At 50.5% G+C, this 14,266-nt stretch overlaps 3 protein-coding genes across 4 annotated transcripts; all 3 read left to right on the forward strand.

Annotated features, from left to right (window-relative positions):
* Positions 1–72: 72 nt before the first annotated feature.
* Positions 73–2,080, forward strand: LOC120896010. Its single transcript, XM_040299792.1, has 2 exons — positions 73–1,536; positions 1,614–2,080. Exons 1-2 carry the CDS (start codon positions 92–94, stop codon positions 2,047–2,049), a joined length of 1,881 nt encoding a protein of 626 aa, XP_040155726.1. The 5' UTR covers positions 73–91; the 3' UTR covers positions 2,050–2,080.
* A 251-nt stretch (positions 2,081–2,331) lies between these two features.
* On the forward strand, positions 2,332–4,545 carry LOC120896011. Of its 2 annotated transcripts, none has more exons than XM_040299794.1 (3): positions 2,332–3,762; positions 3,836–4,327; positions 4,430–4,545. In XM_040299794.1, exons 1-2 carry the CDS (start codon positions 2,345–2,347, stop codon positions 4,290–4,292), a joined length of 1,875 nt encoding a protein of 624 aa, XP_040155728.1. In that variant the 5' UTR covers positions 2,332–2,344; the 3' UTR covers positions 4,293–4,327; positions 4,430–4,545. The 2 variants fall into 2 exon arrangements, with proteins under 2 accessions (XP_040155728.1, XP_040155727.1); XM_040299793.1 differs by having other exon boundaries at positions 4,395–4,506.
* LOC120896007 lies at positions 4,500–7,381 on the forward strand. Its single transcript, XM_040299789.1, has 2 exons — positions 4,500–5,953; positions 6,018–7,381. Exons 1-2 carry the CDS (start codon positions 4,518–4,520, stop codon positions 6,517–6,519), a joined length of 1,938 nt encoding a protein of 645 aa, XP_040155723.1. The 5' UTR covers positions 4,500–4,517; the 3' UTR covers positions 6,520–7,381.
* The last annotated feature ends 6,885 nt before the right edge of the window (positions 7,382–14,266 follow it).

Genomic DNA, 14,266 nt, shown 5'->3' on the forward strand with positions numbered 1-14,266 from the left:
TGGCATTCCACTTTGCACATTACGACTCTAGCTAAAGGACGATAAAACACACGGCTTCGAACGGTTTGCCTGCATTAGTTTTTTCCAGTGCATGTGGCTTTCGGTGCACGGGTTTCATCGTACAACGGCATCGCTAATGAAGCTGTTCGCAACACTGCTTGCCCTAGCCATGGTGGCACAGCATTGCTACTGCAGTGCTGGCAAGCTTGTTCCGCTGGTCGACGCTGCCAGGGCAACGGAGCATCTGCAAGCGCCACTGAAGCAGCATTTTCAATATCCCACCTTTCCTGTTAACTTTCGTGCTGAGAGTAGTTGGAATGGCACCACCACCACACGCGAGCTGTTTGAAATTAACGAACTAATGCTCGAAAACAGTGGCTGGCTGATCGGTACGGTGAGTGGTCGGTTGCCGATCGTCACCAACCCGTACGCTTCGTTCTACAATGTGTTTTTCGCCGACGGGTACGATGCAATGGGGAAGATTTTGCAAACCTTAAACTACACGGATTACGACCCAACCGGGCGTTGCCTGTTGGTGATAAATGCCGCATACGAAACGGACCACATGGTGCAGCTGGCGGTCATCCTCTGGCAGCTTCGAATGGTAAACGTGGCTGTGATAGTGCAGGAAGCTGCAACGGACACGGACAGCTACCGTGCCTACAGCTACGATCCGTACCGCGAGGGCAAATGTGAACTACTGGAACCGCTGCTGCTGGATCAATTTGTGGCCGGCCGGTGGCAAAGCTTGCACCGTTGGTACCGGAACAAGATGGAGAACTTTCACGGCTGCAGCCTGTCGGTGGGTACGTTCGCGGCCAAACCGTACTCGATGGTACGGCGGGAGGGAAACGCTACGATCCGCTACGGCATGGAAGTGTCGATTGTGGAGAACGTTGCGCGCTGGTTCAACTTCACGATCGACTACCGCAGCCCGGCCGGTACGGTGAAGTGGGGCATCATACGGGCGGCCAACAGTACCGGCATGATGGGCATGATACAGCGCAACGAGGTGGCGTTCGGCTTCGGCTGCATGGGATACAACGAGTACCGCAATCGGTATCTGTCCGTGGGCTTGCCCAGCTTCATCACGCAGCTCAGCATGGCTGCACCGCCGGCGCGACCGTTCACGTGGCTGGAGAAGCTGTTCGCACCGTTCACACTCGAGGCTTGGCTGTGCATTGCGCTGTGCTATACGGGATACCTACTGCTGACCGTGGTGGTGTTCGACTCGCGCCTGGTCACCACGGTGGAACACTTTCGCAACCCGGCGTACAATGTGTGGGTGATGCTGCTGGGTGGACCGTCGCGCCCCGTCCGCCAGACCAGCATCCGGCTGTTCCTGGCGGGCTTTGTGCTGAACGCGCTCGTCATACGCACGATGTACCAATCGGCGATGTTTGAGCGGCTGCAGGCGACGACCACGCTGGGCAGTGATCTGAACACGTTCCAGCAGATAAATGCCGCGCACATGCTGTACTACATGTACATTACGACATCGTTCTACTACAAGGACAATCCGCTGGTGCGTGGCAGGTACGTGTGCTCAACTGGTGCTTTTGATTTGCTTCTCTTTTCTAACATATCTACTCTTGCTTTTGCGCACCAAACAGAATACGCATCCTTTGGGACGAAACCAAGGACTGGGACGAGGTGATGTACAACATTTCGCACTACAGGCTGAACGGTGTGTTTGTGATACCGCTCGATGCGATCGAGTACTACGTGAAAAACGTCGGCCAGCGCGGTCTGGTCTACGTGAGCAGCCACACCAGCATCAACTACAATCCGGGCTTCGTGTATCCGAAAGCTTCCCCGCTGACGGAACCGTTCAGTGCAATCATCGGCCGGTACCAGGCGGCCGGACTGGTTCCCATCTGGCGGGAACAGTTCCGCGACACGCGGTACTGGAACAACGCCAAGCAGCACCCGGAACCGATCAGCCTGCGCTGGTCGCACCTGTCCGGTGGGTTCTATCTGTGGGCGTGCCTGCTCGCCCTATCCTCGCTGGTACTGGTGGGAGAGCGAATAATGAGCCGTAGGAAATGAAATATGTATGATGCACGCGCGGTGGTCCGGCTGCAGCACGCGATAATAGCGCATATGCACAACTAGCAAATTGCACCGCAAATATAAACCCCTGAACGGGGGTTATAAATTTATGTGCAAACAATCACAACTTCACAACTTTACACCAGTTCCACCAAGTGGTTGGCAAAGCAAACACGAATCAAAGTAGACCGTTTATTGATAGCCCAATGAATTGTGTCGTCGTTAACAGAAGTAGCATCATGTATCGTATCATTAAAACTAGCATATCAGTCGACTGGAGGTAGTTGTCGAAATGAGATCTGCAATCATCATCGCTATCATGCATTTACTGGTGCTGAGCGTACCTGAAGTAGCCGGACATCTTCTGAACGCTAAACCATCCGCCAATCCTGCTACGGTAACCCAACAGGCATCGTTGCTTACCCCAATCGTGCAAACACATTACCGTGTGCCGGAAGGTTTCGTCGCTGTTCGCGTGCAGAATGGTGGCCACTCGAACCCGTCCCACCAGCAGAAGGATCTTATCGACGGGCTAATGCGCACCGGGCACGATTGGTTGGCCGTATCGTTCGACGATCTACCGGCAGCGGAGAGACGTCCCGCCTACTACGGTGTGTTTCTGGTCGCCGACTATCGCTCATTGTGCACGCTGCTAGATGGAATGACACCGGAGGCCTATCAGTTCGATGGACTGTACACGATCGTTATCGAACAGCGGCGGCCAAAGCTGCACGACGTCATGGAAAGGCTGTGGAGTTGCCGGCTGCTCAATGTGGTCGTCATTGTGAGCGAGAAGCGTGCGTACGAGGATGAAGAACGGTACGTAGCCTACACTTATCATCCTTACCGCGAGCACCGGTGTGGCAGCGTGGAACCGTACGCCGTCGGCCAGTACGCGAACGGTACGTGGACCGAACTGGTCCGGTGGTACGCGAAGCGAACGGACAATTTTAACGGCTGCCCGCTCGTGATCGGTACGATCCATATCATACCTTGCTCGATCATCGAGCGCGATGGGCCCGGTGGTAGTACCACGCACAAAGGCATCGAGGTGTCGCAGGTGGACGATTTGTCGCGCAGGTTCAACTTTACGCCAGAGTATCGCATCTCGAACGGTAGCACCCGGTGGGGCTTTGCCCGTGCCGTCAACAGCACCGGACTGATGGGCTGGATACAGCGGGGCGAGGTCGATTTCGGGCTCGGCAGCATCGGCATCAGTCTGTCCCGGGTGCAGCATCTGCGGCCGGGCATTGCGAGCCGCTTCGGCCAGTTGGCGATGGCCATCCCGCCCAAGCGACCGGACAGCTCGGTGGAGAAGCTGATCAAACCGTTCAGCCGGCAGACCTGGCTGTGCGTGGTGCTCGGGCTGGCCGGCATCAGCACGCTGGCCTGGGCATTGTTCGGCATCGGGTGGCGGCTGGTGGCCGACCGGTTGCGCCATCCGTACTACACGGTCTGGGTCCTGACGATGGGTGGCCCGTGCGGTGCGTTGCGCATGGACAGCACGCGCCTGTTTGTCGTCAGCCTCGTCCTCAACATGCTGGTCGTGCGGACGCTCTATCATGCGGCCATGTTTGAGCGGCTGCAGGCGTCCGCCAGCCTGGCGTCGGAGCTGGACACGCTTGAGCAGATCAACCGGGCGGGCAAGATGTACATTATGCATAAAACGATTACCCTGTTCTTCAACGACAACCCGCTGGTCGGTCCCAGGTACGGCAACGCCCCATAAGCAGTGTGTGATTGTGTGTCCAATGGTAACTATGTTTTCTTCTCTGTACGGCAGGCGCATTTGTCGTACACTGCACGATAACGAAAACTGGGAAGAGCTGCTGTACCAGCTGTCCCAGCCCGGCAGTGACTTTGTGGTAACATTACCGCTCGACTGCATCAAGTACTACGTGCAGCAGTACGGCAATCGGGGCCTCGTGTACGTCGGCAAACACAGCGGCATTACGTACAATACGGCCTTCTTCTACCCGCAAACCACAGCACTGCAGGCGCCGTTCAGTGCCCGCGTGCTGGCGTATCACTCGGCCGGACTGGTCGATCAGTGGGCCCGGGCGTTTGAGGACGGTCGGTACTGGTCGAACGCGAAGGCAGATCCCGAACCGGCCAGTCTGGCGTGGAGCCACCTTTCCGGTGCGTTCTATCTGTGCGGCACGATGCACCTGCTGGCCGTGTGTGTGTTTGTCGCCGAGCTGGGATGGGCCCGGAAGTGGCGGAAGGCACCCGCACACTAAATCCATTGCGTAGCAATGGGTAGAACATTAGGAAGGTAAATATGTAATTGGATGAAATAGGGAGCGCGCATGTAATTGATTCTTTTCTAATTCTTGGTCCAGTAATGACCGCACCTCTTCATACTAACCGTTTGCAGAGAGACGCACGCGTATCAGAAAAGGGTATAAGTACACCGATCGCTTCGCATAGAAGGCAAAAGTGTTTATCTATCCGCTAGAATCGCAATGCTGCTGTTTTGCCTCATGCTCTGGTGCACCTTCGCCGACGGTTGCACTGTGGAGCGCCGTGAAGAGGAAATGCCACCGGAGTTCCTTCAAAGCGAATCCACGAACACACGCTTCCTTGCCCCGATACTTCGTGCGCACTACCGTGCCTTTGCGTTAGAAGTGCATTTTCGCAGCTGGAATGGCAACGACACCCAGCGACAGCTTACACCCTGGCAGGGCGAACTCATCGACGACGCGCTGTGCCGCAATGCCGACTGGATGATCGTGTCCTTTGCTGATCTGCTCGCACCCGCCGTACAGCGTCGATCCGCTCACTACAGCGTGCTGTTGATGCTAGACTATGATGCACTTTGCAGCTGGTTGCAGCATGGTTTAGACAGCGGAGCATACCATTTCGACGGGCTGTACACGATCGTCATCGAACAGCTTGCCGATCGTGGGCAGCTTCATGCCGTGATGAGGGAGCTGTGGAACCGGCAGATCATCAACGTCGTCGTCGTGGTCGTCTTGGCGAGTGGGGAAGCAGATAATCGCGGTGAACTGGTAGCCTACTCGTACGATCCGTATAGGGAAGGACAGTGCGGCAACGCAGCACCGTACGAGATCGGTCGGTATGCGAACGACAACGGTACGTGGGATCGTTTGGCGGGCTGGTTCCCGAACCGATTGACGAACCTGCACGGATGCTCCTTGACCGTTGGCACGGTGGAGGTGTCCCCGTTCTCCATGACCCGTACCGTGGACAATCGCACCGTGCAATACGGGCTGGAGGTGCACATCGTCGACACGCTTGCCGCCCGGCTCAACTTCACCTTCCGGTACGTGCGGCCAACGGATGGCGTAAAGTGGGGCATACTGTACGCCGCGAACAGTACCGGGCTGGTCGGGTTGCTGCAGCGCCGGGGGGCGGACTTTGGCTTCGGCAGTCTCGGCTTTTCGCTCAACCGCCACACGTACCTGCGGATGGGCGTACCGAACCACATGACGCAGATGATCATGGGCATACCGCCGAAGCGTCCGTACACCTCGTTCGAGAAGCTGTTCCAACCGTTCGCGGTCGACGCGTGGCTTTGCATTGCGCTCGGGTACGCAGCGTTCGCGCTGGTCACGCTGGCACTGGTCACGGTTAACCGTCGTCTCGCGCGCGAACCGGCGCTCCAGCATCCGCTGTACCAGCTGTGGGTGCTGCTGATGGGCGGTGCCGTCGGATGGTTGCGGCTGGACAGTACGCGCCTGTTCCTCATCGGTTTCGTCCTGAACGCGCTCGTCATACGGACGCTCTTCCAGGCGGGCCTGTTCCAGCGGCTCCAGTCGTCCGCGTCGCTTGCGTCCGATTTGAACACGCTCGAGGCGATCAACCGGGCCGGCCTGTACTACAACATGTTCCGTGCGTCGCTGCAATTCTACAGAGACAATCCCTCCATACCCGCCAGGTAGGCAGGCCACTCAGTCAAACCCGACCCGCCATTAATCTAACGCGTTTCTCTCCTTGCACAGTCGCATCAAGCTGGTACCGAACGATCAGCGGGATTGGGATGATCTGTTTTACGAGCTGTCCCAGGATCGGCTGGGCGGTGTCATGGTGAGCCCGCTCGACTGCATCGCCTACTACGTGAAGCGCCGCGGCAAGGACGGTGTGGTGTACGTGGGCAAGGACACCGGCTTCATGTACAACCTGGGATTCCACTATCCCAAATCGACCGCCCTGCAGCGACCGTTCGATGGATGGATACTGCGCATGCATGCCGCCGGCCTGGTGCACCACTGGTCGGAGGAGTACCGCGACAATCGCTACTGGACCAATGCGAAGGAAGACTCGGAACCGGCCAGCCTGCGGTGGAACCAAATTTCTGGCGGCTTCTATCTGTGCAGTGCGTTGATGCTGTTGGCGACGGTTGTGTTGCTGGGGGAGATAGTATACTATCGCCTGCGCACCCGTCGGCTGCTCCAACGACGCTGCGGAAGGAAGATACGAACCCGCCGCAAAAAAAGTGTCTAAGCCAAACATAGTGCATTCGCAATCGTGTAGTAGTGATAAGATGTGTTTGGCACGCCGTAATAGTTACACTGAGCTGCTTTACAATGCCCCCTCCTGTCCCATGGGTCAGTCAATTGCCACTCACCGTAGTGTTTGTAGTATGCCTTATCTGCTCACCTTATGCGCGTCACACACGCGGAAGCGTAGACAAAGAATAGGTGCAAAAAATAAACACCGGAACACAGCAACACGCTCGCCGCTCGGCTCCATCTCTGGGCAGTCACCATAGCGACCGGTTTTCGCCAAATATGACTCACCCCTTGTTATAGGGGTGGTGGGTGATCCGAAACGTGTATCCATTTTGTGCCGAGACAACCGAACCGGGAAGAGGAAGCGATCCGATGGGTTAGTGTGTTTGCACACCATCATAAATTGGCTCCTACAGACGAACGGTTGGTACGTTTGTGAGTGCATAAAATCAAATTGTATGTGTGTGTGTGCTTTTTTCTATGTTCAGCATATTTTGTTTGGGAGCAATGGTAGGATAGATCATTTGCGTTGAGTTGCGTTGAGAGTCCTACAGTGGCTCACCAAATTGATGCTACAATACTCAACTTTGCCGCTGTTTTTATTTTTTTTTCAGTATTGTCAAACTCTAATTAGATTTACAAGTTTTGAATATTTACTTTTCCGAGTATCGATTCCGATGTAAACAATAACATCATGTTTTTTTTATCTGCAATATTTTGGCCGCACTGTGGCAGGAATTCAAATAATTGGATATACACCTATGATTATACTAGCGAATGTAGCACAAGCACATACATTAGTTTTAATGAACAACGAGAGCCGCCAGACTTCTTAGGCTACCATTAAATGTGGAGAAAAGGTTTGTTTTGGTTTAGAAAAGTTTTATACAGAGTTTTCCAGGAGTTTTCATAGCTGTGGGACACTTTATTGACTCCTTCTTACGCGAAATGAACGTAATGTACTGGGAATTGGACTCCATAGCATCCTTGTGGAACAAATCCAATAAGAATTTCCATAGTGTCCAATTCCCACAATGTGAAGTTTACTTCCCATAAGAAAGAGTCAATGAAGTGTACCACAACTATGAGAACCCCTGGAAAACTCTGTAAATCGCAGAAGAAAACAGATTGGCATCCAATGTTGAAAAGTATGGTCCGGTAAAGAATAGTGCTCCAGGATGTGTCGGTCCCTGGCGGCAGCTGTCCTTTCGTGTAAGGTCCCGTTCTCCGACAGGTTTAGGCTCCTATCTCCAACAGGGTTGAAAACCGTTGTCAATCTTCTTTTCAGATAGTACATCTTTATAAGAACATGATAGTAGCAGAACAGTAAACGTATTGCGTGAAGTGTATATATCGTTATTATCATAAGATTCAATTTATCATTTTCTTCGGATGACTATTGATCGCGAGGAGTTTAATGTTTGGTTTAATATAATCCCAGGCCCATATGACGACGGCTCTACTTCACTAGAGTATCGCTGGCTGAGAAATATCATCAGCACGGGCAGCAGGCACATCTCGTAACCATTCAACGTGGTGCCGATGTTGAAAGCACCCCTCTCTCGACACCGATGTTGAGTTGTTGCCACCGGAGTGGGTACGGTTTGAATTCATGAAACCGGTTTCACGTGGTTACATATGGACGTGGACTTTCCAATCCGCAAAAGGCAACCCCCCCCCCTCCTTCCCTCATGCAACGGTGTTTGTGGCACCAAATTCATCTCAAAAGGTAGAAGGGATGTGATGCTGCGCTTTGTGCTTTTTTGCTTGCCTTTCAATAACTAAATTGGAATTGGCTATAATATGCAAGCTATAAACCCGATCGTATAGATTGGGAAAGAGAAATCCGGTTTTGCTCACGGTTTCGGTTGAACTCTGGTTTGTCACGCAGGATACAATGTTTGATGAATGTTGTATGTGTCCAATTCGTTTTCCGATGGAACAGTTTGTTTACCAAAGTCAAACAAATCCGCACCGGTGGTCAGCTAAAGGGGTAAACGGTTTTAGTGGAAAATTAAGTTAAACGGGAACAACACGAAGACCTTAAACGGGGAAAAGGAATGAGAGGCGGTGGAGGGTGAGAGTAATTTGCTGGATGCAAACTAAATCAGCTCAATCAACTCAGTATGGCAAAGAGCATATGCATCCATGGGGAAGTTAATTGGCTCCCGCCGTTGTACAGCGCCTCGGCGTACTGACGGCAATGTTTACGCTGACCCAATTAAGGTCCCTGGCCATTGCTTTCCCTTTTTGTTTTCTTTCTTTCTTTTATGTCCTACGTCTCCAATATCCCAACTGCTGTCTGCTGTTCGGATGGTTTGACTGCCTTCATTCACATCCCGCAGTGCTTCAAGCTGGTACTCCCATTGCCTATGTACAACTTTACAGTACCAACACACCACCAACTACTGGTCGTATAAGAGAGAAAGGGTGAATAGGTTGGCGACCGATCACGATCATCTAGTGGATCTGTGGTGTGAAGGGATTCGAAAGGCAGTGTTTTAAATAAAGAAAGAAAAGGGTCGTTTGCGGGTAATGATGCTTACATTCACTGTAAATCGGTTTGTTCACATCGAATAATTAATGTTTCGGTTTTGTTGTGGTAAAGTTACGAGGAGAGATCACGAAAAGGGAGAATTCAGTCTCCTTTTAACATATATTGGTCAGAACATCTCTCCAATTGAAAACGCTTACTTCAACATTGAAACTCTTTGGATTTTTAGAGACTAGTTACTAAACCACGGTTATAGAAATACGCAATCTATTTTCAGGGATGTGTGCCTTTTAAATCCAAGAGGTACATCAAAATAAATGGATCCCAACCTCATATAGGTCTTAGAGTTTATCCTGAACCTATACTGGTCCTGACTCGAGCACCGATGCCAGTCTTGGGAATGACCCTTCACCGATACCGATGCTAGGACATATCTTGAACACATACCGAGCCTGGATCAGAAACCATAATGATATTGGAACTGTTGCTCAAACCATACCGAACCTGGAATTGATCCCCAACTCATACGGGTCTTACAAATAATACTGCAAAAATTCGAATTCAGGACTGTACCTGAGTCAGTCAGTATGAGCCAAGGAACGACACGCAAATCTTTCCTGGTCCAGCAACCGATGTTACAAAACTAACGCTAACTTGAACCGTTTGGCAAGGTCCAAGATTAAAATGTGCTGCAAATCGTCTGTGGTTTTCGTCACCAATGGTATCGATCGAAAGCCAATTATTAGATGACAACAGATACAGTAATTCTGTCGTCATCTACTTCATCCACGACATAAAACGTCGCCGTAGCCCATATCCATCCTCCCCCCTTCATTCGGCGCAGTATACTTGGCATTGTTTCGCAAGGTTACAACAAACGCGTGACGCGCGACCATTTTCACGTTTACGTTGGCATGACTTGCGCTCCACGCCACTCCACACAGCAACGTGCAGGTGAAGTGGAATCAGCAAGCGAACTCCGTTGCTAAGGTGTCTACGTGTCTTGTAATCAAGCAACCCGCCCGATTGATGGGTGTCCCGTTCGAGCGCGTGAAGCGCTTCATCAGCAAGCTTCAACGTATTTCCCGATCCTGAGCAGATATTTCGGTGTAGATTATTAGCTCTTGCTGAAATCTAAATTCAAATGCCTGATGGAAGAGTTTGAATGTCGAATTTCCATTATACGTATCACCGAGCGCCCGGGTAATGGTAAACAACATCCTCCCTTCGACCTTACATTCCCGGTAGACGCGCGCGTGCCCTTGAAACCTACACACCCCGAACGGAGCACCGAGGCAATAACAATACACCGATACCCTCTTATCTTAAGCTTCCCCTCCCCGACCCGTTCCACTATCGGCCGATGGAGTGGAGGAATAAACTTTCCGTTGGTGTTTTGGTTTTTGCGTTTCGGCTTGCTAACCCACCGCCAAAGACATAACCCGAACGAATCGAACGAATAAACATCCATCCCCGAACGCAGAAACTGCGCAATAAAATCGCAAACATAACACACAGCAGCATGGCTGGGGCGCATAAATGCTCTTTCCATACAAGCGCACATACACATACGCAGAGTCACGGGGTCTTTGTGTTCTGGGGATGTGCTATGTTTCGGCTCCAGCATGGGAGCATGCTGCAACAAAAATTGGCAAGTTACTGCGCAGTTTCCCCTAGTCGTTCTCGCTCTTTCCCTCTCTCTCTCTCTCTCTCTCTCTCTCTCTCTCTCTCTCTCTCTATCACACACTCTCTGGCTGAATTTGGTTCCAAAATCATTCCAAAACATGCAAGAACATGCGAACGAATGTCACATTGAACAAACGGCACTCAAGCAAAAGCCGGTCATTAACGTGCAAAAGCATTTCCATTTCTGCCTTCCTAGCCCGCCACAAGGGACGGCACATCCGGTGCGTCGAAGGAGCGTGAAACTTAAGACATTCTGCCCATTCCACCGCCCGGTTGCTCTTCGCTAGCCCAAGGATACCGGAACCCACTACCAGGGTGTGCAAATGTAAGGAAGAAAGTATAGCTGGTTTCCAAATATAGATTGGCTTCCCCAGGAACGACCCCTACGCAGCCGGGACAAAGAGAGAAGCAGAGAGAGGGAGGGAGAGAGGAAGAGAGAGAGAACACAACAGGTTCTTTCCACCTTGAAGTGCCCTGCTGACGTACGTAAAGTTGGAAGGGATGGTAGCAAACAGGGCAATAAAACTGTAAACCCGACGTTTCAACGGTTCCTACGTTTTGGGAAGTTGCTGGTTGCTGTAGTTTTGTACTCTCTCTGTGTCTCGTCTATATGTGTGTGTGTGTGTTTTTTTCAAAACTAGGAAGTCTTTCAAACTAACGTGATTGCCGCAAACGTACACAACACACGGGAGGCGGGAGTAAACAGGGTAACACAGCGCATTTTCAAATATGTTCCGTGTGTTCCGCGTGTTCCGCGTGGGTTGAAACTAAAAATAGTAACACCACGCGTCCGGATCGACGCACTATTGCCAACACTACTCACCCTGGTATGGGACCACTAGAGCGGGGGGAGTTTTCTCACACCGTCATCCAATCTCGACCGATTCCTTACGATGAAAATTCGTTTCCTACGATTATACTGGTAAAAGAGGTTAAAAATCTTCTCCATGAGTTATGTGTTGATTTCACTTGACACTACTTTTCCACAGCCATTTTGAGTTGTGCAAAATGATACTGTACTTGTACTTCGCTTGGCTTGCTTTGTGAAATTCCTCATAGCATACTGAGCTGATTACAAGCAGCAAAGGGCGAGTTGGGAGTTTTGTATGCGACATTTAATCTCAGTTCATATTTCAACTATACCAACACAGCTATCGCGACCTTATCTAGGGGGTGCACATAAGTGCATTTTAAAAATAAATCCTATATCAGCTGCTGCATCTTCCGATCCTTTTAAAAGGATGCATCCTTGTGCTTGTTGCTTGTCATATTGCTCTACTGATCGTCGTCTTATCAGTTAGCTAAGAGCATAAATATAGAGAATAATAGTAAAGCACCCATGGGAGCTCTAACGGAGGGTCAACTCGGTGGGTTCACGCTGATAAGCGTGCATACGTGTTTGCTGCCAAAGCGAGCCAGCCAAAGCAAGAAATATTATATCACCAAGCCCCCCTTGGTAGTCGTCGTTGTTTGATATAAATCCTCCCTGGGGAATAGGGAGGGGAGTTGTTTACAAGCCATCATTTGTATGGTAAACATCTCGTCTCATCTCATAATAGACAAGGTTGAAGAGATTGTGCTCTTCCATTTTTTGTTCCTGTGTGGTAGCTGTTGTTTTTGCTCCGTACTAAAGTAATCTCAGTATTTACCAATTTATTTCCGAGCAAGCCAAGCTAGGCTTCCCTTATCATCTCCTGTGCCTGGGGTGCGCGCGTTCGGTTGTGGTTTTTTTTTTCTGCTGCTGGTGGTGAGAACAAAAACACACACGCAAAAGCGGTAAAATCCACATCCGTTACTTCGCAGTGCCAGTGTGTCTCTCTGTAATCGGCCAGTGCTGCGACCTGTGCGAACAACAACCATCCCGGGGTTCATCATACAAACAACACAAACCGCCAGATATGGTATCGATCGTTTGTGGCCGCGCATGCCGCCCCTCTTTCGCAGGCCACCCCCATCGGCACCACCACCCTTGGTCGGAAATTCTTATCGCAATAGCTCATCAACGCACACGGTGCGCGGCCGCCAACAAACGCGTCACCCCGGCCGTGTCACGCAACACGGGGACCAAAAATAAAACCTCTTTAACGTGTACCACCACCACCACCACCTTGCTTTGCCGCACATCGAGGACGCACAGCCGACTAGGTTGAGGTGGGTTTGAGAGGGCTCAACGTTCAACGGTCGCGTTCTGGTTTGCTGGCCCCGTCGGGTGGGGATACTGAAGAACCGTGTTCGCTTACTTTGATGGGGAAACAATTTTTGCTGTCATATTTACTACGCGCGGCGACATATCGAAGAGACGCCACAACGCTGTCTCTATGCAAAGGAAATATTATTGATTTTTGGGTTTTTTTTTGCTTCGATTTCTTTCAACACAAACAGCCAAAGCCGATGACCGGGCGGGGCGAATGGTTTGGAGGAATTTGTTTTTTTTTGCTTTGGGGTTGAAATTGTATCGTAAAAACTGCGTCGTAAGTTCTTTGTTATGCCAAAACCTTCAAAATAAATTCTCCCTACATTCGTTCGAACGATCCTCGCAGGAAGAGTTGGTCTTGCGCGGTAATAAAACATTCCCACAATAAAATAAACACAATAAAACATTCCCTCTATATTTGTAAACATTTTATCCAGCGCACAAAGAAATGCACTTTACGGATGCACTCTCTCCTTCCCACCGTCCCCATGCGGGCACGTATTTCTTCCTTCGCGTTGGTCTCTACTTTCGTGTGGTTGGTTTATTCTTAGCCGCGGCGAATCACAGAAACGACCGTACCGAAAAGACCGTTTGAATCGCAAACGAGGGACTGTGAATTGCTTGCTCAACGCTTTTTGCATCCACGTTGGTAGGGGGAGGGGTCTCGATGCATTAGACTCGGCGGCGAAGGTAGTTAGAGCTGGTCGTTATGGAAACCACCCCGATCGTTAGAGGTCGATTGTAATCTACAGGATGATCGTGAAGAAGGTTTGTATAAGGTCGAGAGACGAGTTTATGAGAAAGTGGTATATATAAATGCATCCCATTCAAGTACATGTATATTTAATTCCTTGCAGTAGTGTAAACAAATCAGCAAAGAACATCATAAAATAACTGGGTAATAAATTACCAAAAACAGGTACAAGCAGTTTGGTTGGTTTATCTGTATTTTCTAATATTATCCTGATCCTTCCCTATGATCTTCTTAAAGGGATCGTGTTTCGTACTTTAAAAAAAGCTCAATGAACACGGTCCGTCCTGTAGAGGGCTCAAAAGGTGTGTGTGTGTGTGAGTGTTTTCACCGAAACCCTAAAACAACGGGAAACCTTTTTACGAGACGGTTTTAAATCTGTAAATCGAACTATCCTCGTTGATGCAGGTACTTTCGTATATTTCTCTCTCTATCTCTACTTTGTTTTTTCTGTAATACTTAAATCCGGATGGTATTTTTGTAGTGTGTGTGTGTTTGTTAAGCACCTTCCATATGGTGCATTTGGTTCCCTTGAATCTGTGCCTTTCACTTAGCACGAAAAGCATCAAATCATTGGAAAGAATTGGTATTTGAAACTACCTGAGCCACCGAGC

Source organism: Anopheles arabiensis, chromosome 2 (genome assembly GCF_016920715.1).
Source record: "Anopheles arabiensis isolate DONGOLA chromosome 2, AaraD3, whole genome shotgun sequence".
Taxonomy (NCBI): domain Eukaryota; kingdom Metazoa; phylum Arthropoda; class Insecta; order Diptera; family Culicidae; genus Anopheles; species Anopheles arabiensis.

Coding starts and splice junctions, on each gene's coding strand:
- LOC120896010 (XM_040299792.1), top strand. CDS start 92: ATGTGGCTTTCGGTGCACGGGTTTCATCGTACAACGGCATCGCTAATG. Junction 1,537..1,613: donor AATCCGCTGGTGCGTGGCAG/GTACGTGTGCTC, acceptor CGCACCAAACAG/AATACGCATCCTTTGGGACG.
- LOC120896011 (XM_040299794.1), top strand. CDS start 2,345: ATGAGATCTGCAATCATCATCGCTATCATGCATTTACTGGTGCTGAGC. Junction 3,763..3,835: donor AACCCGCTGGTCGGTCCCAG/GTACGGCAACGC, acceptor TCTGTACGGCAG/GCGCATTTGTCGTACACTGC.
- LOC120896007 (XM_040299789.1), top strand. CDS start 4,518: ATGCTGCTGTTTTGCCTCATGCTCTGGTGCACCTTCGCCGACGGTTGC. Junction 5,954..6,017: donor AATCCCTCCATACCCGCCAG/GTAGGCAGGCCA, acceptor CTCCTTGCACAG/TCGCATCAAGCTGGTACCGA.